General features: G+C 43.4%; 1 protein-coding gene across 3 annotated transcripts in view; it reads right to left on the reverse strand.

The window, feature by feature from the left end:
* LOC112250892 (guanine nucleotide-binding protein subunit alpha-11) overlaps positions 1-26,076 on the reverse strand; it is an 88,680-nt gene extending 62,604 nt beyond the window's left edge. The window contains exon 1 of one of the 3 annotated variants that reach the window (XM_024421420.2): positions 24,897-26,076. In XM_024421420.2, the coding sequence (XP_024277188.1) occupies positions 24,897-25,032 (136 nt within the window). In that variant the 5' untranslated portion in view covers positions 25,033-26,076. The remainder of the gene's footprint in view (positions 1-24,896) is intronic. The other 2 variants (XM_042322104.1, XM_024421419.2) reach the window with 2 other exon arrangements.
* Between the last annotated feature and the right edge of the window lie 276 nt (positions 26,077-26,352).

Consider the following 26,352-nt stretch of genomic DNA (forward strand, 5'->3'; position numbering starts at 1 on the left):
AATATATTTGCCTGTATTTACCCGCCCAAAATAAACAAGTTAGCTGCTAATCTGCCTATAATAATGAACTACAAATGCCTGTCTCAAGCTTCACATCACGCACCAGGGCCATGATAATCTGTACGAGACTGCCAAATCGAGGCAAACGGTACGAATTTCTGGATTAACTATCTACAGTGCATTCGGAAAATATTCAGACCCCCTTTTCCACATTTTGTTACATTACAGCCTTGTTCTAAAACAGATGCAATCTACAGACAATTCCCAATAATGACAAAGCGAAAACAGGTTCAGAAATTTTTGCAAATTTAATAAAAATAAAAAACAGATACCTTATTTACATAAGTCTTCAGACCCATTGCTATGACACTCGAGAACCATCTCTGCAGCACTCCACCAAATCAGGCCTTTATGGCAGAGTGGCCAGACGGAAGTCACCCCTCAGTAAAAGGCACATGACAGCCCGCTTGGAGTTTGCCAAGAGGCATCAAAAGGACTCTCAGACCATGAGAAACAAGATTCTCTGGTCTGATGAAACCAAGATTGTACTCTTTGGCCTGAATGTGAAGCGTCACGTCTGGAGGAAACCTGCCACCATCCCTACGGGGAAGCATGGTGGTGGCAGAATAATGCTGTGGGGATGATTTTCAGCGTCAGGGTCTGGGAGACTAGCCAGGATTGAGAGAAAGATGAACTGAGCAAAGTACAGAGATCCTTGACGAAAGCCTGCTCCAGAGCTCTCAGGACCTCAGACTGGGGCGACGGTTCAACTTCCAACAGGACAACGACCCTAAGCACACACAGGCAAGACAATGCAGGTGTGGCTTCGGGACAAGTCTCTGAATATCCTTGAATGGCCCAGACAGAGCCTGGACTTGTACCGGAGACCTGAAAAATAGCTGTACAGCGACACTCCTCATCCAACCTGACAGCACTTGAGGGGATCTGCAGAGAATACAGGTGTGCTAAGACATGTAGCGTCATACCCAAGAAGACTCAAGCCTGTAATCGCAGCCAAAGGAGCTTCAACAAAGTACTGAGTAAGGGATCTGAATACTTTCCAAATGCATTATGTCAGCTAAATTGACAATTCTGTGAACAGTCTTGAAGTTTTTAATTTACACAATAGGCCTACCTGTTATCTAGCTACCTAGCGCATGTTTAGCTAGTTAGCAACATTAGCCTGGCTAGATGGCTACATTACCCATCTAATTGTCTAACCATGTTTATGTATCATGCATTTACAATCTATAAACCAACCATCTAACTTGCTAGTTAACTAGCTAGCCAACTTTAGATGGTGAAGCTCGGCATTCTTGATAACGTGTGTGTCTGTGGGTAGCCTACTTCAAGTACTACTTGACTTGTAGCTACCCTAGCAAGCTGTGTTATTTGGGTTTTTGAGAGGTTTCAGACGGATTGATTAGCATCCTCTCAACAGTGTGCCTACTTTACAGCGGGAAAACATTGATCCGTTTGCCGTTGCCCTCTGGACAGCATATCATTAGTATAGCTAGTAGGCAAGTTTACGTAACCTTATTTAGTCATGCCTGCTGTGATGGAAGATGGTGCTTTTCTATTTATACATTTCTGTGTTCTAGGTTGGTGCTTTTCTAATAACCATTTTCTGTGTTCATGCAAGTGACTGATTGAATTAATCCTCACTATCAGTATCTGCAATTTGGCAGTACATCCAGACCCTTGTTTTGAGAACAAAAGATCTCAGTTTCAAGGTCTCAGCTTAGAGAAGAAGCCTTGTGAGGTATTGGTCTGTCACATGCATGACCCAGTATTGGTCAGTCACATGAATAAAGCAAATGTTAAAGTTGAATTCATTATGAATAAGCTAAATCGTGCAAATATGACTTGTATGCAGTATATAAGAGAACTAGCAGGACTGCTTGACAGACATTCACCATGATGCATCAAGTTTGTTGGAACCTCTCCAGCGAGCTGACAATGTTTAATTTAAGATTGACTGAGTGTCCCTGTGTAAGAATTTCCACAACACTGCTATGGTGAGTTTAATTGCTTTTGAGGTAGAATTACTGTCATGTTATCAATACTAAATTGCAAACCTTATTTGCACCATCTCTATACCAAAAACAATGGGGGTACCTGAGTCTTATCACCTCTCAACTAGGTAAGCTGTTTCCACCTGAAACACTATTATCCTGCTTTGGTCTGTTTCAGTCATTGCAGGACATCCTGAAGAGCAGGAGTGTGTGAAGGGTTTTGTCCCAGCCCAGCTCTAACACCAAACTTAAATAATCGACATAACAAATCACAGCTATAGGCTATGATTTGTAATAAGGTATGAGCTGGGCAGGAACAAAAGCTTATACACACACACACACGTCATTCAGATACAAACCTGTCCACAATTGGGGAGATTCATTTAGACGGTATTGATATAACGCATGTGACCCTCAATATAACGCCTCCAACTCAATCATCAAGTTTGCGGACGACACAACAGTGGTAGGCTTGATTACCAACAACGACGAGACGGCCTACAGGGAGGAGGTGAGGGCCCTCGGAGTGTGGTGTCAAGAAAATAACCTCACACTCAACGTCAACAAAACTAAGGAGATGATTGTGGACTTCAGGAAACAGCAGAGGGAACACCCCCCTATCCACATCGATGGAACAGTAGTGGAGAGGGTAGCAAGTTAAGTTCCTCGGCATACACATCACAGACAAACTGAATTGGTCCACCCACACGGACAGCATCGTGAAGAAGGCGCAGCAGCGCCTCTTCAACCTCAGGAGGCTGAAGAAATTTGGCTTGTCACCAAAAGCACTCAAACTTCTACAGATGCACAATCGAGAGCATCCTGGCAGGCTGTACCACCACCTGGTACGGCAATAGCTCAGCCCACAACCGTAAGGCTCTCCAGAGGGTAGTGAGGTCTGCACAACGCATCACCGGGGGCAAACTACCTGCCCTCCAGGACACCTACACCACCCGATGTTACAGGAAGGCCATAAAGATCATCAAGGACAACAACCACCCGAGCCACTGCCTGTTCACCCCGCTATCATCCAGAAGGCGAGGTCAGTACAGGTGCATCAAAGCTGGGACCGAGAGACTGAAAAACAGCTTCTATCTCAAGGCCATCAGACTGTTAAACAGCCAACACTAACATTGAGTGGCTGCTGCTAACACACTGACTCAACTCCAGCCACTTTAATAATGGGAATTGATGGGAAATGATGTCAAATATATCACTAGCCACTTTAAACAATGCTACCTAATATAATGTTTACATACCCTACATTATTCATCTCATATGCATACGTATATACTGTACTCTATCATCTACTGCATCTTTATGTAATACATGTATCACTAGCCACTTTAACTATGCCACTTTGTTTACTTACTCATCTCATATGTATATACTGTACTCGATACCATCTACTGTATCTTGCCTATGCCGCTCTGTACCATCACTCATTCATATATCTTTATGTACATATTCTTTATCCCCTTATACACACAAGTGTAAGACAGTAGTTTTGGAATTGTTAGTTAGATTACTTGTTGGTTATTACTGCATTGTCGGAACTAGAAGCACAAGCATTTCGCTACACTCGCATTAACATCTGCTAACCATGTGTATGTGACAAATAAAATTTGATTTGATTTGAGTTGAAGTTGACTGATGCCACAGCAATGGCTGCTAAGAAGGGAGCAGATATAGAAGAGAAGACTGGAGCCAAGGCAGCACTAGTACACACTAGTCTGTCAGGTGAGTAGTATTGGTTGGCTCTGTATGTGCCTTTAGGTTCCTCTCCATGTGTAGGCTATAGTACTGGTATATGTGGTACAGCCTTTCATATGTGTAGTAGTTTGTTGAATGGTATTGCTTAAGATTTATCATGTGTCAACTTTGAAGTCAATATAAGCCACAGACTTGACTTCCTGCATTTTGACTTTATAGAAGCAGACCCAAAGACATTCAACAAGGGACTCCACACACTCAAATGGGCCTACAACTGGGGTAAGATTCTTCCATCATTCACACACACAGTAGACATAGTGTAAACCACTACCTTGTCATCAAAATGCTGCCCTTAATGCTTGAGTTGTATTGTCTATGGCTCAATTAGTGGAAATGATGTGATCACTCTGTCTTTAATGTTGTGATTAACAGACATATGACCATGTTGTCGATGTTCCAGGTTTGTGGCATTGATTAATAAATGACTTAATCTTTACTTGAAGATAAATGTTTGACGACAATTCCATCAATAGTTTGGGGGGGAATCTACTTACTAGAGTAGCAAGCAAGTATATTATTTTATTCAATAAGTAGTTGTTGGTATTGTCTTGATAGGGCAATTCAACTGAAGTGCTGTCTTAGACGTTCTGCCGAGTTGTTTTGAGTTGTTCAAGGAAGGAGGAAGGCGTCACGCCACTCACTTGAGTATCTTACCAAGTTATTTTATGAGCTCATTTTACTCTTTTATAGCGTTGGCAAGTATGTGTTTCCCATCCCAGTTCGCTCCTCTCCCTGTAGGTTATACAAACGCTCCCACCCGTGGCTGCAACCTTTCTAATTTAATGTATCCTGCGCACACAACCCATGTGGAATTCCTAGTCTGCGGCAACGTTTGGAACTGTCGATTTGCAGTCAATACATGGAGACATCCTCAGAGAACACTCCTTCTCCAGTTGCTCTCTCATCATCTGACTATGTTCTCTCATAATCCAAAAGATGTTGTCTTCTCTCCCTCTCTCGTCTGTCTATCTCTTCATTTGAAATCCAAGCTGTCACTGTCACTTGTCCACTCAAGCTTAACATTGTTGTCATCTATCACCCACCAGGTGCCCTTGGATTGTTCAATGAGCTTGACACCTTGATAAGCTAATTCCCCAAAGATGGCTCACCACTCATCGTACTGGGTGACTAATCTCCCGACGCCAGACTTCAGTAAATTTCTTTCCACCTCTCCTCTTTTGACCTTACCCTTTCCCAATCACCTCCCACTCAAGGCAGACAATATGCACAACCTCATTTTCACTAGAGGCTGTTGCCTACTAATCTCACTGCACCCCCTCCCCCCATCTCTGATCACTACTCTGGGCTGAGTAGAATCACTACTCAGCTCCTACCCAGATGGTCATGCGCCGCTGCAATCTTCGCTTTTTCCCCCATCCTATCCTCTCTTCCTTCTGCTAAATCCTTCTCCCTCCTGACTGCCTTGTTGACCTACACTTCATTTCCGCATCATTTTTTCATGCCTCTACTCTCTCCTCTCTACCTCATCTTCCTCTGTATCCATTGCTAAATGCTGCGTTATATCACTCAAAATGTCAAGCTTCTGCCTCCAACCCTGGGAAACTCTTCCCCACTTTCTCCTCCCTCAATCCTCCAGCCCACCTGTACCCGTAGGCTGCCGCTTAAAAAACTACTAAGAAATACAAAGTTGAATAATAAATGAACTCAGCATGAACAGGAAAAAAATAAAACATAGAAAATAAGTAGACCTCCAGCCCCAACCTCCCATCTATCCCATTCCCCACCCAGCCAACACGTCTCCATCCAATCCCCCCCGCATCCCCTCGCCATCTACACAAAATACCCTACAATAATAGCAAAAATATTTAGCCATTTTAGCTCATTTATTGAAGATGAAATACATAAATCTCACACCCCTAAGTAAATACTTTGTAGAAGCACCCTTGGCAGTGATTACAGCTGTGAGCCTCTCTGGGTAAGTCCCTTAAGAGCTTCTCGCCACCTGGATTGTGCAACATGATGATTATTATTCAATTATTATTATTATTATTAGGATTCAAAATGCATTATGTTCTGTCAAATTGGTTGTTGATCATCGATAGACCATTTTCAGGTCTTGCCATAGATTTTACAAGTATATTGAAGTCTAAGCACAGGGGTGGCAGCATAATGTTGTGGGTGTGCTTTGCTGCAGGAGGGACTGGTACACTTCACAAAATAGATGTAATCACGAGGCAGGAAAATTATGTGGATATATTGAAGCAACATCTCAAGACATCAGTCAGGAAGTTAAAGCTTGGTCACAAATGGGTCTTCCAAATGGACAATGACCCAAAGCATACTTCCAAAGTTGTGGCAAAATGGCTTAAGGACAACAAAAAGACCACAAAAAGAAAACCAGCCCCGTTGCGGACCACGATGATTTTCTCCCAGACAAACTAAACAACTTCTTTGCTCGCTTTGAGGACAATACAGTGCCACCGACACGGCCCGCTACCAAAACCTGCGGGCTCTCCTTCACTGCAGCCAACGTGAGTAAAACATTTAAACGTGTTAATCCTCGCAAGGCTGCCGGCCCAGACGGCATCCCTAGCCGCGTCCTCAGAGCATGCACAGACCAGCTGGATGGTGTGTTTACGGACATATTCAATCAATCCTTATCCCAGTCTGCTGTTCCCACATGCTTCAAGAGGGCCACCATTGTTCCTGTTCCCAAAAAAGCTAAGGTAACCGAGCTAAATGAGTATCGACCCAAAGCACTCACCTCCGTCATCATGAAGTGCTTTGAGAGACTAGTCAAGGACCATTTCACCTCCACCCTACCGGACACCCTATTCCCACTCCAATTTGCTTTCCGCCCCAATAGGTCCACAGACGATGCAATCACACTGCCCTAACCCATCTGGACAAGAGGAATACCTATGTAAGAATGCTGTTCATCGACTACAGCTCAGCATTTAACACCATAGTACTCTCCAAACTCGTCATTAAGATCGAGACCCTGGGATAGAGTAGGAAACATCTCGACCCAGCTGATCCTCAACACTGGGGCTCCACAAGGGTGCGTTCTCAGCCCTCTCCTATACTCCCTGTTCACCCATGACTGCGTGGCCATGCACGCCTCCAACTCAATCAAGTTTGCAGACGACACTACAGTGGTAGGCTTTATTACTAACAACGACGAGACGGCCTACAGGGAGGAGGTGAGGGCCCTCGGCATATGGTGTCAGGAAAATAACCTCACACTCAATGTCAACAAAACAAAAAAGATGATTGTGGACTTCAGGAAACAGCAGAGGGAGCAGCCCCCTATCCACATTCACGGGACAGTAGTGGAGAAGGTTGAAAGTTAAGTTCCTCTGCGTACACATCACGGACAAACTGAAATGGTCCACCCACACAGACAGCATGGTGAAGGCGCTGCTGCGCCTCTTCAACCTCAGGGAGGCTGAAGTAATTCAGCTCGTCACCAAACACACGCAGACTTTTACAGATGCACAATCGAGAGCATCCTGTCGGGCTGTATCACCGCCTGGTTCAGCAACTGCTCCGCCCACAACCGTAAGGCTCTCCAGAGGGTAGTGAGGTCTGCACAACACATCACCGGGGGCAAACTACCTGCCCTCCAGGACACCTACACCACCAGATGTCACAGGAAGGCCAAAAAGAGCATCAAGGACAACAACAACCCGAGCCACTGCCTGTTCACCCCGCTATCATCCAAAAGCTGAGATTAGTACAGGTGCATCAAAGCGGGGACCGAGAGACTGACAAACAGCTTCTATCTCAAGGCCATCAGACTGTTAAGCAGCCAAAACTAACATGGAGTGGCTGCTGCCAACATACTGACTCATCTCTAGCCACTTTAATAATTAAAAATGGGATGTAATAAATGTATCACTAGCCACTTTAAACAATTTTTACATACCCTACATTACTCATATGTATATACTGTACTCTATACAATCTACTGCATCTTGCCTATGCCATTCGGCCATCGCTCATCCATGTATTTTTATGTACATATTCTAATACATTCCTTTACATAAGGTAGTTGTGAAATCGTTAGATACTACTGCATGGTCGGAACTAGAAGCACAAGCATTTCGCAACACTCGCATTAACATCTGCTAACCATGCGTACAGTCATGGACAAAAGTTTTGAGAATGACACCAAAGTTTTCTGCTTCAGAGCCTTTAGATATTTTTGTCAGATATCATGGAATACTGAAGTATAATTACAAGCATTTCATAAGTGTCAAAGGCTTTTATTGACAATTACATTAAGTTGATGCAGAGTCAATATTTTCCGTGTTGAGCCTTCTTTTTCAAGACCTCTGCAATCCACCCTGGCATGCTGTCAATTAACTTCTGGGCCACATCCTGACTGATGGCAGCCCATTCTTGCATAATCAATGCTTGGAGTTTGTCAGGATTTGTGGGTTGTTTGTCCACCCGCCTCAAGGATTGACTACAAGTTCTCAATGGGGTTAAGGTCTGGGGAGTTTCCTGGCCATGGACCCAAAACATTGATGTTTTGTTCCCCGAGCCACTTAGTTATCACTTTTGCCATATGGCAAGGTGCTCCATCATGCTGGAAAAGGCATTGTTCGTCATCAAACCTTTCCTGGATGGTTGTGAGAAGTTGCTCTCGGATGATGTGTTGATTCCATTCTTTATTCATGGCTGTGTTCTTAGGCAAAATTGTGAGTGAGCCCACTCCCTTGGCTGAGAAGCAACCCCACACATGAATGGTCTCAGGATGCTTTACTGTTGGCAGGACACAGGACTGATGGTAGCGCTCACCTTGTCATCTCCGGACAAGCTTTTTTCCGGATGCCCCAAACAAATCGGAAAGGGGATTCATCAGAGAAAATGACTTTACCCCAGTCCTCAGCAGTCCAATCCCTGTACCTTTTGCAGAATATCAGTCTGTCCATGATGTTTTTCCTGGAGAAAAGTGGCTTCTTTGATGCCCTTCTTGACCATCCTCCAAAAGTCTTCACCCCATTGTGCATGCAGATGCACTCACACCTGCCTGCTGCCATTTCTGAGCAAGCTCTGTACTGGTGATGCCCCAATCACGCAGCTGAATCAACTTTAGGAGACGGTGCTGGCGCTTGCTGGAATTTCTTGGGCGCCCTGAAGCCGCCTTCACAACAATTGAACCGCTCTCCTTGAAGTTCTTGATGATCCGATAAGTGGTTGATTTAGGTGCAATCTTACTGGCAGCAATATCCTTGCCTTTGAAGCCCTTTTTATGCAAAGCAATGATGACGGCACGCATTTCCATGCAGGTAGCCATGGTTGACAGAGGAAGAACAATGATTCCAAGCACCACCATCCTTTTGAATCTTCCAGTCTGTTATTCGACCTCAATCAGCATGACAGAGTGATCTCCAGCCTTGTCCTCGTCAACACTCACACCTGTGTTAACGAGAGAATCACTGACATGATGTCAGCTGGTCCTTTTGTGGCAGGGCTGAAATGCAGTGGAAATGTTTTTTGGGGATTCAGTTCTTTTGCATGGCAAAGAGGGACTTTGCAATTAATTGCAATTCACCTGATCACTCTTCATAACATTCTGGAGTATATGCAAATTGTCATTATACAAACTGAGGCAGCAGACTTTGTGAAAATGTATTTGTGTCATTCAACTTTTCGCCACAACTGTATGTGACAAATACAATTTGATTTGACAAAGTCAAGGTATTGGAGGGGCTATCACAAAGTCCTGACCTAAACCCTATAGACAATTTGTGGGCAGAACTGAAAAAGCGTGTGCGAGCAAGGAGGCCTACAAACCTGACTCAGTTAAACCAGCTCTGCCAGGAGGAATGGGCCAAAATTCACCCAACTTATTGTAGGAAGCTTGTGGAAGGCTACCTGAAACGTTTGACCCAAGTTAAACAATTTAAAGGCAATGCTAACAAATGCTAATTAAGTGTATGTCAACTTCTGACACACTGGGAATGTGATGAAAGAAATAAAAGCTGAAATAAATAATTATACTATTATTCTGACATTTCACATTCTTAAAATGAAGTGGTGATCCTAACTGACCTAAGACAGGGAATTTTTACTAGGATCAAATGTCAGGAATTGTGAAAAACTGAGCTTAAATGTATTTCGCTAAGGTTTATGTAAACTTCCGACTTCAACTGTACACACACACAATGTAATTACAGTATGGAACAACTGTTTGACAGCTTGATATCTTTAAACTATTAAGTTAACTGTCTAAAAAGTGCTAAATGCTGTTGGGCATTTGGTTTGCTATTTTAGGAGCTAGTTAGCCATCTAGCGTCTTCCAAAATCAATCAGTTGCTTGGTAACAGCAGACAATCCCCTCCTGGATCAAGAGGCTTGCTGTCTAATATTTATTTTGTGCATGCAGCAAACTGAGTAGGTCTACCCAGCACAGGGCAGCTGGATCGGGTGCACCTACCACCAACATCCCGAGACAAAAACAAAAAATAGGAACAAGGCTTTATTGTTGGTTTTTTTACAGAACATTTTAGGTTTTGACTAGGAATGCCTTTGAGATTGACCGGTTGGTGACCACTACGCTAGATAGTTGAGTGATGTTCAATATCGTGCTTCATTTCTGCTCGGCAGTCCAGGGGGAGCTGCGCAGCAGATTCTGGGATACTGTGCGCGCAGCTCAGAGTGAACATTGATTGCAAGGTAAGTGAGCCTGGAAAAAAATGTACGAACTTGGAAAGAGGTAGGAGGATTATCCATACCAAACTTCAAATTGTATTTACAGGTGCTAGTACAAAATACAGGTGCTAGTACCTAAATTGGTTGACATGATTCTTCCGCCCTCTGGCTGAGAATAGAGATATGGTGTCTCCTATTATCCTGGAAGAGGTGGTCTTCACTCATATATCCTATAATGAATGTCAACTTCGCTTTCGTCCAATTATTACGCAACTTCTATTTGTCAACTATGTTTGACAGCCACCGTCGATGGTGATGACATCGTGATGTCACAAATTTGACTGCACCTCCAGAGTCTGGTAAAGGACATTGCTAGGCCTAGTTATTGAAAAATTATCTAGTCTAGGCTGCAGAATGATTTTCAAAAATTGGTAGGACTATGTTTTTATTGTCCATAACAATACTCAGATATCACTTATATTAGCCTACCTTCTAACCTTTTCTAATGGTCGCCGCAGCCCGAGTTATGCACGTGATGTCAGAATGCACTCACTGTTCCAAAATGTGACGTTATGCAACAGTACAGTTAACTCGAGCTGCCTGCTAATTATCTAGAGGCTATGACTCAATTTGATTTTCAAACAGGTTGTATTTTCTAACAACAGTTTGATTTGAGGTGAAGTAGCGCATTTCAGTGTTGCGGACAATTTATGTTTGAATCTTTACTGAGCCGGACAAATGTCGCTCTTCGAGCACAGCCCTTCCCCATTTTTTTACGCACATCAAGTATGCAAACATTTGCGCAGTCTTGCACATTTTCTGGCTGGCACTCGCATTGTTGTTTTACTTACAAATAATAACTTTGGATATGTGCGTTCCTATCAAAGTAAGTGAGTTATTTTCTGTATATCATCTTGTTTCCTATGTATGCATCTATGTATGTATGGAGCATTTACCGTTTTCAAGTACTGGTGACAAATAATGCATTCCGATTATTGCATTGATTGTAACAGACACCTATGATGTGTGTAAAATACTTTTTTGGTGTTTTGTTGTCCTGATTATAAAATGAGCTAAGGCTAAGCTATTTGCGGCGCCATGTTTGTTGACATACAATGCATTCTGGGTGTCATGTAAACGTCTGTCAGACCAAAGACGTTATGAGGTGAAGCAATGGTTCACTTATCTTTTGAGTAAACTTCCAGAAGTGAATGAAGGCAAGTGAACAATAGTACATGACAACCCCTTCAACATGTATACTGCAAATGAAACTCGTCTCCTCATTTTTATTTGACGCAAAAGAACAAACATGGCGGTGCACACAAACTATCCATCGTCGGATTACTTTTGATTTCTAGAAAGTGTCTCGTATTTAGATCAATGTTGAGCTCACCCGTGATGTAATGAATTGTGAATAGTAATTACTATTAGCTAATTCATATTGTGGCTTCTGTCAGCCAAGAGTTCTCTAAAAATGGCAGCTTGAGTTAGGTCAATCTTTTCTCAGTTAGCGCTTACAGCCTACATTTTCCAGTTTGGATGATTGTGTATGCTGTCGCTACTTCTGTGAATGTCTTAACATTGCATCCAAAAATTTAAAAAATGTCCTGAACGTGACCAGTTTAAGTGGCTAGCTCCAATGCTGACTGTTGCGTCAATCGAAACTGGACACTCTAAATAAGCTTAATAATCACATCGCTTTGAGCATATGCTGCAGGGACCACTGTAGAATGATCACACCCGTTTGTTAGTACATGTGAAAAGGTTCAAAACAAATATAGTGTATCAAGTGTAGGCTATTGTGATGGCAACTTGATCTGGCTAAGTGCATTTGCAATATTCTTCCATTGAACTACTTTCCAACAGTTTCAAACTGTAGAACAAGGAAGTTCCACTACAGTATGGCTACGCTAAATCAGAAAATCTATGGCTGACTTTGTGGGAAAGAAAAGCATATTTACGCCTAGTTGGCAGTTCTTTGTTTTCAGGCCGAATGATAAAGGTGAGCCAGCAGACCTGACGAAAGGGCAAAAGATGGACAGACCTCTAACAAGTCCATCATCAAATCAAATTTATTTGTCACATACACATGGTTAGCAGATGTTAATGCGAGTGTAGCGAAATGCTTGTGCTTCTAGTTCCGACAATGCAGTAATAACCAACGAGTAATCTAACCTAACAATTCCAAAACTACTACCTTATACACACACAAGTGTAAAGGGATAAAGAATATATACACAAAAAGATATGAATGAGTGATGGTACAGAACGGCATAGGCAAGATGCAGTAGATGGTATCGAGTACAGTATATACATGAGATGAGTAATGTAGGGTATGTTAACAAAGTGGCATAGTTTAAAGTGGCTAGTGATACATGTATTACATAAAGATGCAGTAGATGGTATCGAGTACAGTATATACGATGAATAATGTAGGGTATGTAAACATTAAGTAGCATTGTTTAAAGTGGCTAGTGATATATTTTCCATCAATTTCCATCAATTCCCATTATTAAAGTGGCTGGAGTTGAGTCAGTGTGTTGGCAGCAGCCACTCAATGTTAGTGGTGGCTGTTTAACAGTCTGATGGCCTTGAGATAGGGACTGAGAGACTGAAAAACAGTCCCTGTTTTGATGCACCTGTACTGACCTCGCCTTCTAGATGATAGCGGGGTGAACAGGCAGTGGCTCGGGTGGTTGTTGTCCTTGATGATCTTTATAGTTCCTGTAACATCGGGTGGTGTAGGTGCCCTGGAGGGCAGGTAGTTTGCCCCCGGTGATGTGTTGTGCAGACCTCACTACCCTCTGGAGAGCCTTACGGTTGTGGGCGGAGCAGTTGCCGTACCAGGCAGTGATACAGCCCTACAGGATGCTGTCGATTGTGCATCTGTAGAAGTTGGAGTGCTTTTGGTGACAAGCCAAATTTCTTCAGCCTCCTGAGGTTTTCTTCACGATGCTGTCTGTGTGGGTGGGCCAATTCAGTTTGTCTGTGATGTGTACGCCGAGGAACTTAAAACTTACTACCCTCTCCACTACTGTCCCATCAATGTGGATAGGGGGGTGCTCCCTCTGCTGTTTCCTGAAGTCCACAATCATCTCCTTAGTTTTGTTGATGTTGAGTGTGAGGTTATTTTCCTGACACCACACTCCGAGGGCCCTCACCTCCTCCCTGTAGGCCGTCTCGTCGTTGTTGGTAATCAAGCCTAACACTCTAGTGTCGTCCGCTAACTTGATGATTGAGTTGGAGGCGTGCATGGCCACGAAGTCGTAGGTGAACAGGGAGTCCAGTAGAGGGCTCAGAACGCACCCTTGTGGGGCCCCAGTGTTGAGGATCAGCAGGGTGGAGATGTTACCTACCCTCACCACCTGGGGGCGGCCCGTCAGGAAGTCCAGTACCCAGTTGACAGGGCGGGGTCAAGACTCAGGGTCTCGAGCTTGATGACGAATTTGGAGGGTACTATGGTGTTAAATACTGAGCTGTAGTCGATGAACAGCATTCTCACATAGGTATTCCTCTTGTCCAGATGGGTTAGGGAAGTGTGCAGAGTGGTTGAGATTGCATCATCTGTGGACCTATTTGGGCGGTAAGCAAATTGGAGTGGGTCTAGGGTGTCAGGTAGGGTGGAGGTGATATGGTCCTTGACTAGTCTCTCAAAGCACTTCATGATGACGGAAGTGAGTGCTACGGGGCGGTAGTCGTTTAGCTCAGTTACCTTAGCTTCAAGAGGTGGCCCTCTTGAAGCATGTGGGAACAGCAGACTGGGATAAGGATTGATTGAATATGTCCATAAACACACCAGACAGCTGGTCTGCGCATGCTCTGAGGGCGCAGCTGGGGATGCCATCTGGGCCTGCAGCCTTGCGAGGGTTAACACGTTTAAATGTTTTACTCACGTCGGCTGCAGTGAAGGAGAGTCCGCATGTTTTGGTTGCGGGCCGTGTCCTGCGGAGTTTTGCTACTCTGATACAGAAAAAGTGAACATACTGATATTCTTTTTCAGAAACCTTTAGGTAGACCTAAGACATGGTCAAAAAGAACTAGACCTAACAGTTCCTAATTGCACATTTTAATTTCAAATTTCAAAAGCCTTGTTCCTTCCTTTTTTAATTTCAAATTAAAATGTAGCCTATATTCAAATCCATTATTCCTCCTCCAAACTTTACAGTTGGCACAATGCATTCGGACAGGTAGAGTTCTCCTGGCATCCACAAAACCCAGATTCATCCGTCGGACTGCCAGAAGGTGAAGCGATTCAGCACTCCAGAGAACACGTTTCCACTGCTCCAGAGTCCAATGGCGGCAAGCTTTACACCACTCCAGCCAATGCTTGACATTGCGCAGGGTGATCTTAGGCTTGTGTACGGCTGCTCGGCCATGGAAATCCATTTCGAAGCTCCCGACGAACAGTTCTTGGGCTAACCTTGCTTCCAGAGGCAGTTTGGAACTCGGTAGTGAGTGTTGCAACCGAGAAAAGACAACTTTTACACGCTTCAGCAGTCGGTGGTCCCATTCGGTGACCTTGTGTGGCCTACCACTTTGCGGCTGAGTCATTGTTGCTCCTAAATGTTTCCATTTCACAATAACAGCAATTACAGTTCACTGGGGCAGAAATTTGACAAACTGACTTTGTTGGGAAGGTGGCATCCCATGACGGTGCCACATTAAAAGTCACTGAGTTCTTCAGTAAGGCCATTTTACTGCCAATGTTTGTCTATGGACATTGCATGGATGTGTGCTCGACTTTATACCCGTCAGCAACGGGTGTGGCTGAAGTAGCCGAAATCACTAAGTTGAAGGGGTGTCCACATACCTTTGTATATATAATTATGTATTGAAAATTGAGACAATGGCAAATAGGGAACAGGCCATTTGGCATGTCACCCTGCTGTGTGCTCACTTGCACTGCGCTGCCCATCACCAGACTCTGGAGGTGCAGAACATTTGTGACATCACGATGTCATCACCATCGACGATGGCCGTCAAGTTGACAGAGAAATAGAAATTGAGTAATAATTGGACGAAAGCGAAGTTGACATTCATTATAGGATATATGAGTGAAGACCACCTCTTCCAGGATAATAGGATACACCATATTTATCTCTCTTCTCAGCCAGGGGGCAGAAGAATCATGTCGAAACCAATTTAGGATGTACTCGCGCCTGTAAATACAATTTGAAGTTTGGTATGGATAATCGTCCTACCTCTTTCCAAGTTCATACATTTTTTCCAGGCTCACTTACCTTGCAATCAATGTTCACTCTGAGCTGTGCGCGCAGTATCCCAGAGTCTGCTACGCAGCTCCCCCTGGACTGCTGAGCAGAAATTAAGCACGAAATTGAACATCACTCAACTATCTAGCGCAGTGGTCAACAACCGGTTGATGTTCTGTAAAAAACCCAACGATAAAGCCTTGTTTTTTTTTTTTTTTTTTTGTCTCGGGATGTTGGCGGTAGGTGCATCCGATCCAGCTGCCCTGTGCCGGGTAGGCGAACTGTTGCCATTTTTAACTATTTCATGTGTCTCAATGTACAAACTACCTTCATGGGCAGGCACAGAGAGCAAATCAATTGCACTATAAGCCTACCGCTAGCCAATCGGATGGCTCAGATGATAGTGTCTGCAGTATCGTAGCAGGCATAAAAGAAAGCTACAGCAAAGTTGATACTGTGAGATTCCAAAATGTTTAAAACCATGACTAGAGAGACAACAAATACAGCAAAGAGATGCTGTTTTTATGAGTGAATTCATGTTTAAGTTCTTACTCAGCACTGTCAAGACTTTGTATTCAAAACGTATAAAATGCACCTTTTTCCTATTTCCACTCAGTGCTACAACAAGCACTGCAGCAGTAATGAATGAGTAGGAAAGAGTTTTTATAGGGTTGGCTAGGTATTTTTTTAAATAGAGGAATATTTCACTTTCTCTGTTAAGAGCAACATGAATTTGTGCATGAGGCAGAAATAATGCAGAGCAACTCAACTTGTGTCTTAATCTGGAAGACTGTGACCCTTTTGAGAGGCGGACCCTCCATCTGCTGAAACTGACCATCAGATGCAGGCACCATCAGCCCAATTAAATATTATTTAAATGTATGTTCACTCAGCTGTGCTTCACAAGTAATACAACAGATATTTTACCGGTGTGATCATATATCCTACCTCAAATTTTGAAATATATACATTACCGTTCAGAAGTTTGGGGTTACTTAGAAATGTCCTTGTTTTTGAAAGAAAAACAATTTTTGTCCATTAAAATAACATGAAATTGATTAGAAATACAGTGTAGACGGCAGAGTCAGCCGTTACTAAATACAATAGTAATTTACAACATTAACGTCTACACTGCATTTCTGATCAATTTGATGTTCTTTTAAAATGGACAAAAAAAAATGCTATTCTTTCATAAACAAGGACATTTCTAAGTAACCCCAAACTTCTGAACGGTAATGTATATATTTTTTTGTTTAATTAAAATGGCCCGAACTACAATGCATTAGCAGGGCAATTCAAGCAAAGCCAATATAAAGCTCCGCCTTATCTCAGTTCACTGGTCACGATGGCAACACCCACCCATAGCACGCGCTCCAGCAAGTGTATCTCACTGATCATCCCTAAAGCCAACACCTCATTTGGCCGCCTTTCCTTCCAGTTCTCTGGTGCCTGTGACTGGAACGAATTGCAAAAATCGCTGAAGTTGGAGACTTATCTCCCTCACCAACTTTAAACATCTGCTATCTGAGCAGCTAACCGATCGCTGCAGCTGTACATAGTCCATCGGTAAATAGCCCACCCAATTTACCTACCTCATCCCCATACTGTTTTTATTTATTTACTTTACTGCTCTTTTGCACACCAGTATCTCTACCTGCACATGACCATCTGATCATTTATCACTCCAGTGTTAATTTGCTAAATTGTAATTATTCGCCTACCTCCTCATGCCTTTTGCACACAATGTATATAGACTTTTTTTTTTCCTACTGTGTTATTGACTTGTTTATTGTTTACTCCATGTGTAACTCTGTGTTGTTGTCTGTTCACACTGCTATGCTTTATCTTGGCCAGGTCGCAGTTGTAAATGAGAACTTGTTCTCAACTAGCCTTCCTGGTTAAATAAAGGTGAAATCAAATTTTAAAATTAAAAAATATGCGGTGATAATGTATTGGGCCTATAGCTTACTGCACAAACCTCATTGCTACAGTACTGTTTTAGCCTTGAGTTTTTTAAGTCCTGTTATAAAAAAATCTGAGCGGTAGATCTTGGCTTGCATTTTGAATCTGTGATTTTGACTCAGAAAGGGTTGATGACCAGTGTTCTAGAGTTTTCCATGTTAACACGATCAAGGTTTCCCTTCACTGTGGCAGTTGATTGAATCAATGCAATATAGCGAAACAAGACAAACTAGGCAATAGATTTTGTTGTAGTCAGCCCGTACTCTACACAGACCAGTGTGGCATAAACAATCAGAGCTGCAGTAGGCTTACATGCAAATAGAGCATCACCATAATATGGATCTGTGCCATTTACATTGAACTGTACTGTGTTTACAGCATGAGCGGTCGTGAGTAGATGCACTTGTTTTAAGATCAAAGCGAGAGCTTTAGCACAAGTGGATAAACAGGTTCATGTCAAGCCATGCATGTTTTTTTCCAAAAGTCTTATGGAATGTAGGTCTACATTGAACACCACAAATTGACTGCTACTGTGGGCTAAATTATATAACAGCTATTTCTATATTAAAATGTAATGGGATACATTAGCTCCATTGGTTTTGATGGTAGGCCACTCTGGTAGGCTTACATTATGATAAAATAGCCACAGTAGTCTACAAGACCACTTAAAACTGTATTGCAGGTACAGCCTAACTGTTCATAGCAAACACGCGCTGGATGTTGCACCAAATTTTCACTATGTTCAAGTTTGCGCTCAGACCTGAAATTTGCTCAGTGCTGAAAACATTGCTGGCCATATACATTTTGAAGCTGCGCTATGGAATTGATCCCAATAGCCAGAAAGGGGAGACAAGGGAAGCATTTAACTACAAAAATTCAGCTGTGGCAATATATTAATCTTGATAATAGATCATCTCCCGGTTAAAAAAACCTGGGATATTAGTCCATCTAGTCCGGTCGAATTTAATTGAGTGTTCTGTTAAAGTTTCAGGCCATGGTTTTATCTAAGGAAGGAAATATCTCTATTCCCAAATATTTCAAATGAGAAACGATTGGGATGGAGTCCTCCATCAGGGTCGAGTGGCAGTAGGGCAGATTGTTAGATTTTATAACTTGAAATAGAGCTGCATTTGTCTATGATTATCTGAGCTTTTGGGAGGGATTGAGATATATTGTCAAGAGAAAGTCAGATATCGTCGGCATATAATGAGATTATGTGATCCATAGAATTGAGAGATGAGTAATTTCCATCAATTATCAAATCGCCCGGGCCAGGGGATCCATAGACAAATTGGAGAGGTGAGAGAATCACCTTACCTGCTACTTCTAGTTATTCTGAACGGAACAGAGCAGGTATTGCCTGTTATTACTATGGCTGACGGATTGTCATATAGTACTTTAATCATGAAATTGGAGCTAAGTCCCATATGTTCAAAAACCAACTAAAGATATGACCCTTCTAGTCTATCAAAAGCTTTTTCTGCGTCGAGAGAACTGCCCAAGGAGCTTTAGTTTCTGATGAAGCATGTAAGATATGTAATAGACGGAGGTTCTGAGGATAATCATTTAATAAACCCGCTTTGGTCCAGATGTATCAATTTGGGTAAGTAAGTTTCGAGACGGGAAGACAGAACATTTGAAAATAGATATTAAACTGTGTTTATCAAAGATAGAGGGAGTTTGTGAGAGCACTGTGTGGCATCCGTAACCTTTTTAATAAAAGCGGAATTAGTGCTGTATTTAAATCCCTTCCAAATGAACCTTTGTGAACGGCTGTGTTAATATTTTCAAGTAACAGTAACGGTGGAACTAATTGATTCCAAAGTGTTAAATAGACCTCAGGAGGAATACAGTCACAACCAGGTGCCTTTATTCATGTTATCCAATACCCTTCTGAGTTCATGGAGAGAAATGAGGGCTCCCAGCAAGCAGGTTTCCTCAGTTGAGAGAAGAGGAGTTCTTATATATATATATTTTTTAATTATTCAATCTAGGCCTCCTGCAGTCTAAGGCACTGCATCATAGTGCTTGAGGCATCACTACAGACCCCGGTTCGATCCCGCGACCGGGAGACTGGCCCAGCATAAGATGGGTTAGGGAAGGGTTTGGTCACGCTCTAGCGACTCCTGTGGCAGGCCGGGCGCATGCACGCTGACACGGTTGCCAGCAGTATGGTGTTTCCTCCAACACATTGGTGCGGGTGGCTTCCAGGGTTAAGCGAGCAGTGTGTCAAGAAGCAGTGCAGTGTTTGAGGACACATGGCTCTCGACCTTCGCCTCTCCCGAGTCCATACATAAGTTGCAGCGATGGGACAAGACTATAAATACCAACTGGATATCACAAAATTGAGGAGAAAAATGGGGTAAATCATTATGAATTCATTCAATTTCAAATTTTCATAGAAAGTAGGATTTTGTAGTAAGGAAATATTAAAGCTCCACCTTGTGGCTCTTTTACAAGATTCTGAAATGTGTATCTGGCAGTAACAAGCATGATGATCAGAAAGGCTTAAATGTTGAATTTCCATTTTCTTGATTTAAGAAAATAGAGTAGATAATAGTATGAAATCGACTTGGGAGAATGTTTTGTGCCTGTTTAATAGAAAGAGTAATCTTTTGCTTTAGGGTTATAAGCTCACCAGGCATCAATAAGGTTGTAATCAAATAGTATATGTTGGAGAGACTTGGTTGCCTGTGAATTGTAGTGGTCATATTAGATTTGTACCAGATATGTCCATAATGGCATTCCCGTCTGTCCCAATAAACAGTTGGAATTCAGTTAATTCTAACACGCTGTTCAGAGAATCAAAAAAGATATGATTATATACATTTTGAGCATAGACATTAATAAAGGCCGTTCTCTTTCCATTATGGATACATTTAACTTCTTGGTCTTTACCAATGATGGTGATTGAGTTTATGTATCATTATGATTACATCATTAATTTTGTTTGGGGCTGATCAAAAATCAGCCAGTTTGTACAAATGGTTCTCTATTCTAATGCGTGTCCTTTTGGTGCAGGTGTGTTTCTTTGAGCATTGCTATTTCAATATGGTTTCTTGCTAGAATATCAAGACAGCTGGAACATTTGCTAGCAATATTAAGGGCTTTCAAACTCTATAAGAGAATAGCTAGTGTTGCCATTGTTTTTCTAAAATGTAATTGTTATCTTTGGTGTTGATAAGCCCATGAAAGTCAAATAAAAAGCTGGACCCACAGGGAAACCCATCCATTGACTGGTATCCCTTTATTCTCTTTCTAAAACACTTGAGCGTGCGGTCTCTGACCAACTCTCGTTACCTCCCTTAGAACAATCTTCTTGACCCTAACCAGACAGGCGTCAAGGCAGCTCACTCAACAGACCACTCTCCTCTGTGTCAGAGGCTCTCCAGAAACTTTCTCCCTCAAGACATCTTTCTGATTTTGAAATTCAACAGAGGGCCCCATTTTTGGGGGACCAATGGAGAGGGCGCAGTGGCTAAGGCACTGCATGCCTGAGGCATCACTACAGATCGATCGCAGGCTACAGCTGGCCGTGACTGGAAGACCCATGGTGTGATGAAAGAAACATATCCCCAGCTGAAGGTCAAATCTGTCATTCTGCCGCTGAACAGGCAGTTTCACTGTTCCTGATTTAGAATTTGTTCTTAACTGACTTCTAGTTAAATAAAGGTAAAATTTAAAATTTAAAAAAACAATCAAATGTAAGAAGACCACATTATAGAATTCCTCACAATCAAATGTCGACCACATTATCTACCTTTCTGGTACTTATGGCTAACGAGACATGGTGTGATGAAAGAGAATTCTCTTCGATTATAATCACAGCCGTATATATCACCCCCCCAAGCAGACACATCTATGGCTCTGAACGAACTTTATTTGACTCTTTGCAAACTGGAATCCATTTATCCGGAGGCTGCATTCATTGTAGCTGGGGATTTTAACAAGGCTAATCTGAAAACAAGACTCCCTAAATTTGATCAGCATATCGATTGCGCAACCAGGGCTGGAAAAACCTTGGATCATTGTTACTCTAACTTCCGCGACGCATATAAGGCCCTGCCCCGCCCTCCTTTCGGAAAAGCTGACCACGACTCCATTTTGTTGATCCCTGCCTACAGACAGAAACTAAAAAAAGAAGCTCCCACGCTGAGGTCTGTTCAACGCTGGTCTGACCAAGCTGACTCCACACTCCACGACTGCTTCCATCACGTGGACTGGGAGATGTTTCGTATTGCGTCAGATAACAACATTAACAAATACGCTGATTCGGTGTGCGAGTTCATTAGAACGTGCGTTGAAGATGTCGTTCCCATAGCAACGATTAAAACATTCCCTAACCAGAAACCGTGGATTGATGGCAGCATTCGCGTGAAACTGAAAGCGCGAACCACTGCTTTTAATCAGGGCAAGGTGACTGGTAACATGACCGAATACAAACAGTGCAGCTATTCCCTCCGCAAGGCTATCAAACAAGCTAAGCGTCAGTACAGAGACAAAGTAGAATCTCAATTCAACGGCTCAGACACAAGAGGTATGTGGCAGGGTCTACAGTCAATCACGGACTACAAGAAGAAAACCAGCCCAGTCACGGACCAGGATGTCTTGCTCCCAGGCAGACTAAATAACTTTTTGCCCGCTTTGAGGACAATACAGTGCCACTGACACGGCCTGCAACGAAAACATGCGGACTCTCCTTCACTGCAGCCGAGGTGAGTAAGACATTTAAACGTGTTAACCCTCGCAAGGCTGCAGGCCCAGACGGCATCCCCAGCCGCGCCCTCAGAGCATGCGCAGACCAGCTGGCCGGTGTGTTTACGGACATATTCAATCAATCCCTATACCAGTCTGCTGTTCCCACATGCTTCAAGAGGGCCACCATTGTTCCTGTTCCCAAGAAAGCTAAGGTAACTGAGCTAAACGACTACCGCCCGTAGCACTCACTTCCGTCATCATGAAGTGCTTTGAGAGACTAGTCAAGGACCATATCACCTCCACCCTACCTGACACCCTAGACCCACTCCAATTTGCTTACCGCCCAAATAGGTCCACAGACGATGCAATCTCAACCACACTGCACACTGCCCTAACCCATCTGGACAAGAGGAATACCTATGTGAGAATGCTGTTCATCGACTACAGCTCGGCATTCAACACCATAGTACCCCCCAAGCTCGTCATCAAGCTCGAGACCCTGGGTCTCGACCCCGCCCTGTGCAACTGGGTACTGGACTTCCTGACGGGCCGCCCCCAGGTGGTGAGGGTAGGCAACAACATCTCCACCCCGCTGATCCTCAACACTGGGGCCTGTACAGGAGTCTGTATGGGAGTTGCAGAGATGGCAAAAGACTAACTACCAATTGAATACCACAGAATTGGGGAGAAAAAAAAAGGGGGTAAAAAAAAAAATGTAACTACAAATGTATAAATATATGTATGCCCCGCGGGCTGGATTGAAGTGCCCGACGGGCCGGTTACGGCCTGTTGGCCTACTTTGCCCCCCCCGGTCCTAGATCTATCCACTGTCTTCAAAACCGTGAACCATCAGATCCTCCACCCTCTCAGGGTTGGGTGTCTCAGGCTCTGCACATTCCTGGATTGCATCCTACCTGGCAGGTAGACAGGATCTGTGTCTGCACCACGTGCTTTCACTACTGGTGTCCCCCAGGGCTTGGTTCTAGACCCTCTTCTCTCTCTCTCTACACAGTCACTCTGCACTGTCATTTCCTCACATAGTCTATTCTATCATTACTATGCGGATGACATCTCTTTTCCTTACCCCCTTTCAACACCCAGGCGGCGACACGAATCTCTACGTGTCTGGCAGATATCTCAGCTTGGATGTTGGCCCACCACCTCAAGCTAAACCTTGGAGCTGTCCTCCTCCCGGGAAAGGCCTGCCTGCATCAAGAACTCGCCATCACAGCTGACAACTCCACAGTGTCCCCATCCCAGAGTGCAAAGAAACTTGGCATAATCCTGGACAACAACCTGTAGTTCTTTGCAAACATTAAAGCACAGACTCGTTCATGCTCTAAAAACACCCAAAGAGTACGACCTTTCCTGACACAGCGCAGGTCCTAATCCAGGCCAAACTGGGTGCACTTTTTGGTTTTTGCCTAGAACCACACAGCTGATTCAAATAAACAAAGCTTGATGAGTTGGTTATTTGAATCAGCTGTGCGGTGCTAGAACAAAACTAAAATGTGCACCCAGTGGGAGCCCCAGGACCGAGTTTGAGAAATCCTGGTCTAGACTCGTGCAACTGTTGGCTTGACTCCCCGCTTGTGCCATCAACTTATTCAGAATGGCGCAGCCCGCCTGGTCTTCAACCATCCAAAGTGGCTTCCAGTTGAAGCTTGCATCATCTTCAAGACCGATTCCGCCACTTCTAGTCTCTTGGCCCTAACCACCCCTACGGGAGGGCAGCTCCCGCACAGCCCAGTCAAAGCTCTTCTCTGTCCTGGCACCCCAATGGTGGAACAAGCGTCCCCCTAAAGTCAGCACAGTGGAGTCCCTGCCCATCTTTTGAAACTGTAACTCTTGGAAGTTATCTTAAATAACTTACAGTGCTCCCAACACCCTCGAAATAAAACCACTTTGCTGATAAATACTTTGCTTAGGGGAAATGTACTTGATACTGATAAAAGTCACATTGTCAAAGAGACATTTTCAGTTATCAAAACGTCACCAGGGAAAGCCTACATGAAACAGACCTTGTTTGAACTGGTGCTAAAATCTCCTATGGGAAAAATGAATGGTGATAAAAACGATTGGAACTATTTCTGTGCTTGACTGCTAGGTTTTATGACGTGTCCACTGTGGGGCTCATGTTTGTCCTATGCACTGTAATACAGCTCAGATATGTCAGCCCTGGAGGCTTCACGTAGAATCCTCAATATAAAATATTTATTTGTCACATGTTTCAAATACAACAGGTGTAGACTTTCCCGTTATATGAACGAGTCCTTTACAAACAATGCAGAGTTGCTCTCACAATGCCATCCAAATCATAAAGTCAAATCGCTTTACATATCGGATAACGTAGGGAAACGTTGTGGTTTACAGCAGCATGGCTGTTATGTAATTGGGGCAACTTGTTTTGCATACTATAAATCCTTATAGATCAAATACAATACTCATATCATTATGATGAATGGTATCACTTCAGCAATGATGCATAATTGACTCCGAAATTGAAAGCCATCACATACCAATCACAATAATTGAAGACTTCAAGCATCCATCCAATTAATTAAATTATGGGAACGTGTGTGTATGGAGGAAGAATGGTTTAATGTTACTGTACCCAACAAAAGAAGTTTAAGTTCCCTCCTCGCGTCTCGCTTGTCTCGACGGAGCTGCTTATCGATCTCGGCGTTGATTCGTTTGGACTCCTTCGCCTCCTCGCTCAGGCAACAACCCATCATGGATTCTAAAGTCATCACCGCAGTATTTAAACGCCAGACTTGAATGCGGCGCCCACAACTCACACTTAATAGCAAATAATTGTCCCAATCCCCTTTATAAATCCGAATGGACAGTCCAAGGGTAAAAATAAATGAGTGGTGTGGATGCAACAAATGTAGCCAGCTAGCTACGAAGTTTGGCCTCTTGAGGACGCCTTTGCGCGAGCTAGCATTGGGCAGTTACACCAAATATTTGACAGCTTGTAAGGCTCTAGTCAAGGCAGATACAACTAGCTAATATGGCCCAGTTAAACTCGATAGCACCTAGCCAGCGACAATAGCTAGCTAGCTCTTCACAGTCAACAGGATAGTTAGCGTTTCAGTCCAAAAATGACCAATATATTTAACTAAATGTCGTGGTTCTCTAGCAACGACTCTTCCAACGCATTTAAATTCCCGTGTGCTTACCAACCCAAGACCCGGAGACAACGGGACAAACTTGGCTGCCACATCTGTACAGTCTCATGCTACGCCTAGCCGCCCCAGAACCAAGACCATAAAACGTCCGAGTAGTGACAAAGAGCCTCTGTGAAACTGTCCATCTGCTAGTTAACTACATTTCTAACTAGCTGTTAAACGGCAAAACACGACGAAGATTAAAAACAAAAAAAGTACTCGCTTTATCTAGCTAGGATAGCAAGCTACTGTACTGTACTGTAGCTAGCTTGTGTTGTATTTGCTAGCCGTGACCACCTAGCTAACAAGTATGGCTAACGTTAGATAGCTGGCTAAAATATATAGCTAGGCGGGCTAGCTAGCCATATATGACACTTAGCTAGCTAAAACGCCAAATTTGGCTAACGTTCTTCATTGTGGTATCATCCTCCAAAAATGTAGGTAGATTCAAACTAAACAAACACTTATAAAACGCTCGCTGACAACAAAAGGGGCATTGCCTTGAATGTTTCGTGCGTTTATCGCCCCTTTTATTTTTTTCCCCTGGTAATCACGCGTCAGCCCGGGTGTGATGTACACTCACTACCTTGTTGCTGGCTACACTTGGGAGGAAAAGTCACTGACAGAGCGAAAGCAAATCAAGACAGAGAATGAGGGGGGGTAATCAAAACTGAATGGGTGGGGTTTACACGCTGTCATTGCGGGCAGGTCTAAAAACTGCCAAGTTTGTTAGAGAAACCGACAAACCATAGACTTAGATAGGCATGTCTGTGAGAGCACTGGCAGTGCCATAGAGGTAGAGGCGAAGCGGTAATACACAGCTATATGCAGAGCGCCTGCTTTTCGGCCCTTGGGATAATGACTCCCATTGTTAGGGCGTTGACCATCTCGTCATTATAT

Source organism: Oncorhynchus tshawytscha, linkage group LG05 (assembly GCF_018296145.1).
Source record: "Oncorhynchus tshawytscha isolate Ot180627B linkage group LG05, Otsh_v2.0, whole genome shotgun sequence".
In the NCBI taxonomy this organism is placed as follows: Eukaryota; Metazoa; Chordata; class Actinopteri; order Salmoniformes; family Salmonidae; genus Oncorhynchus; species Oncorhynchus tshawytscha.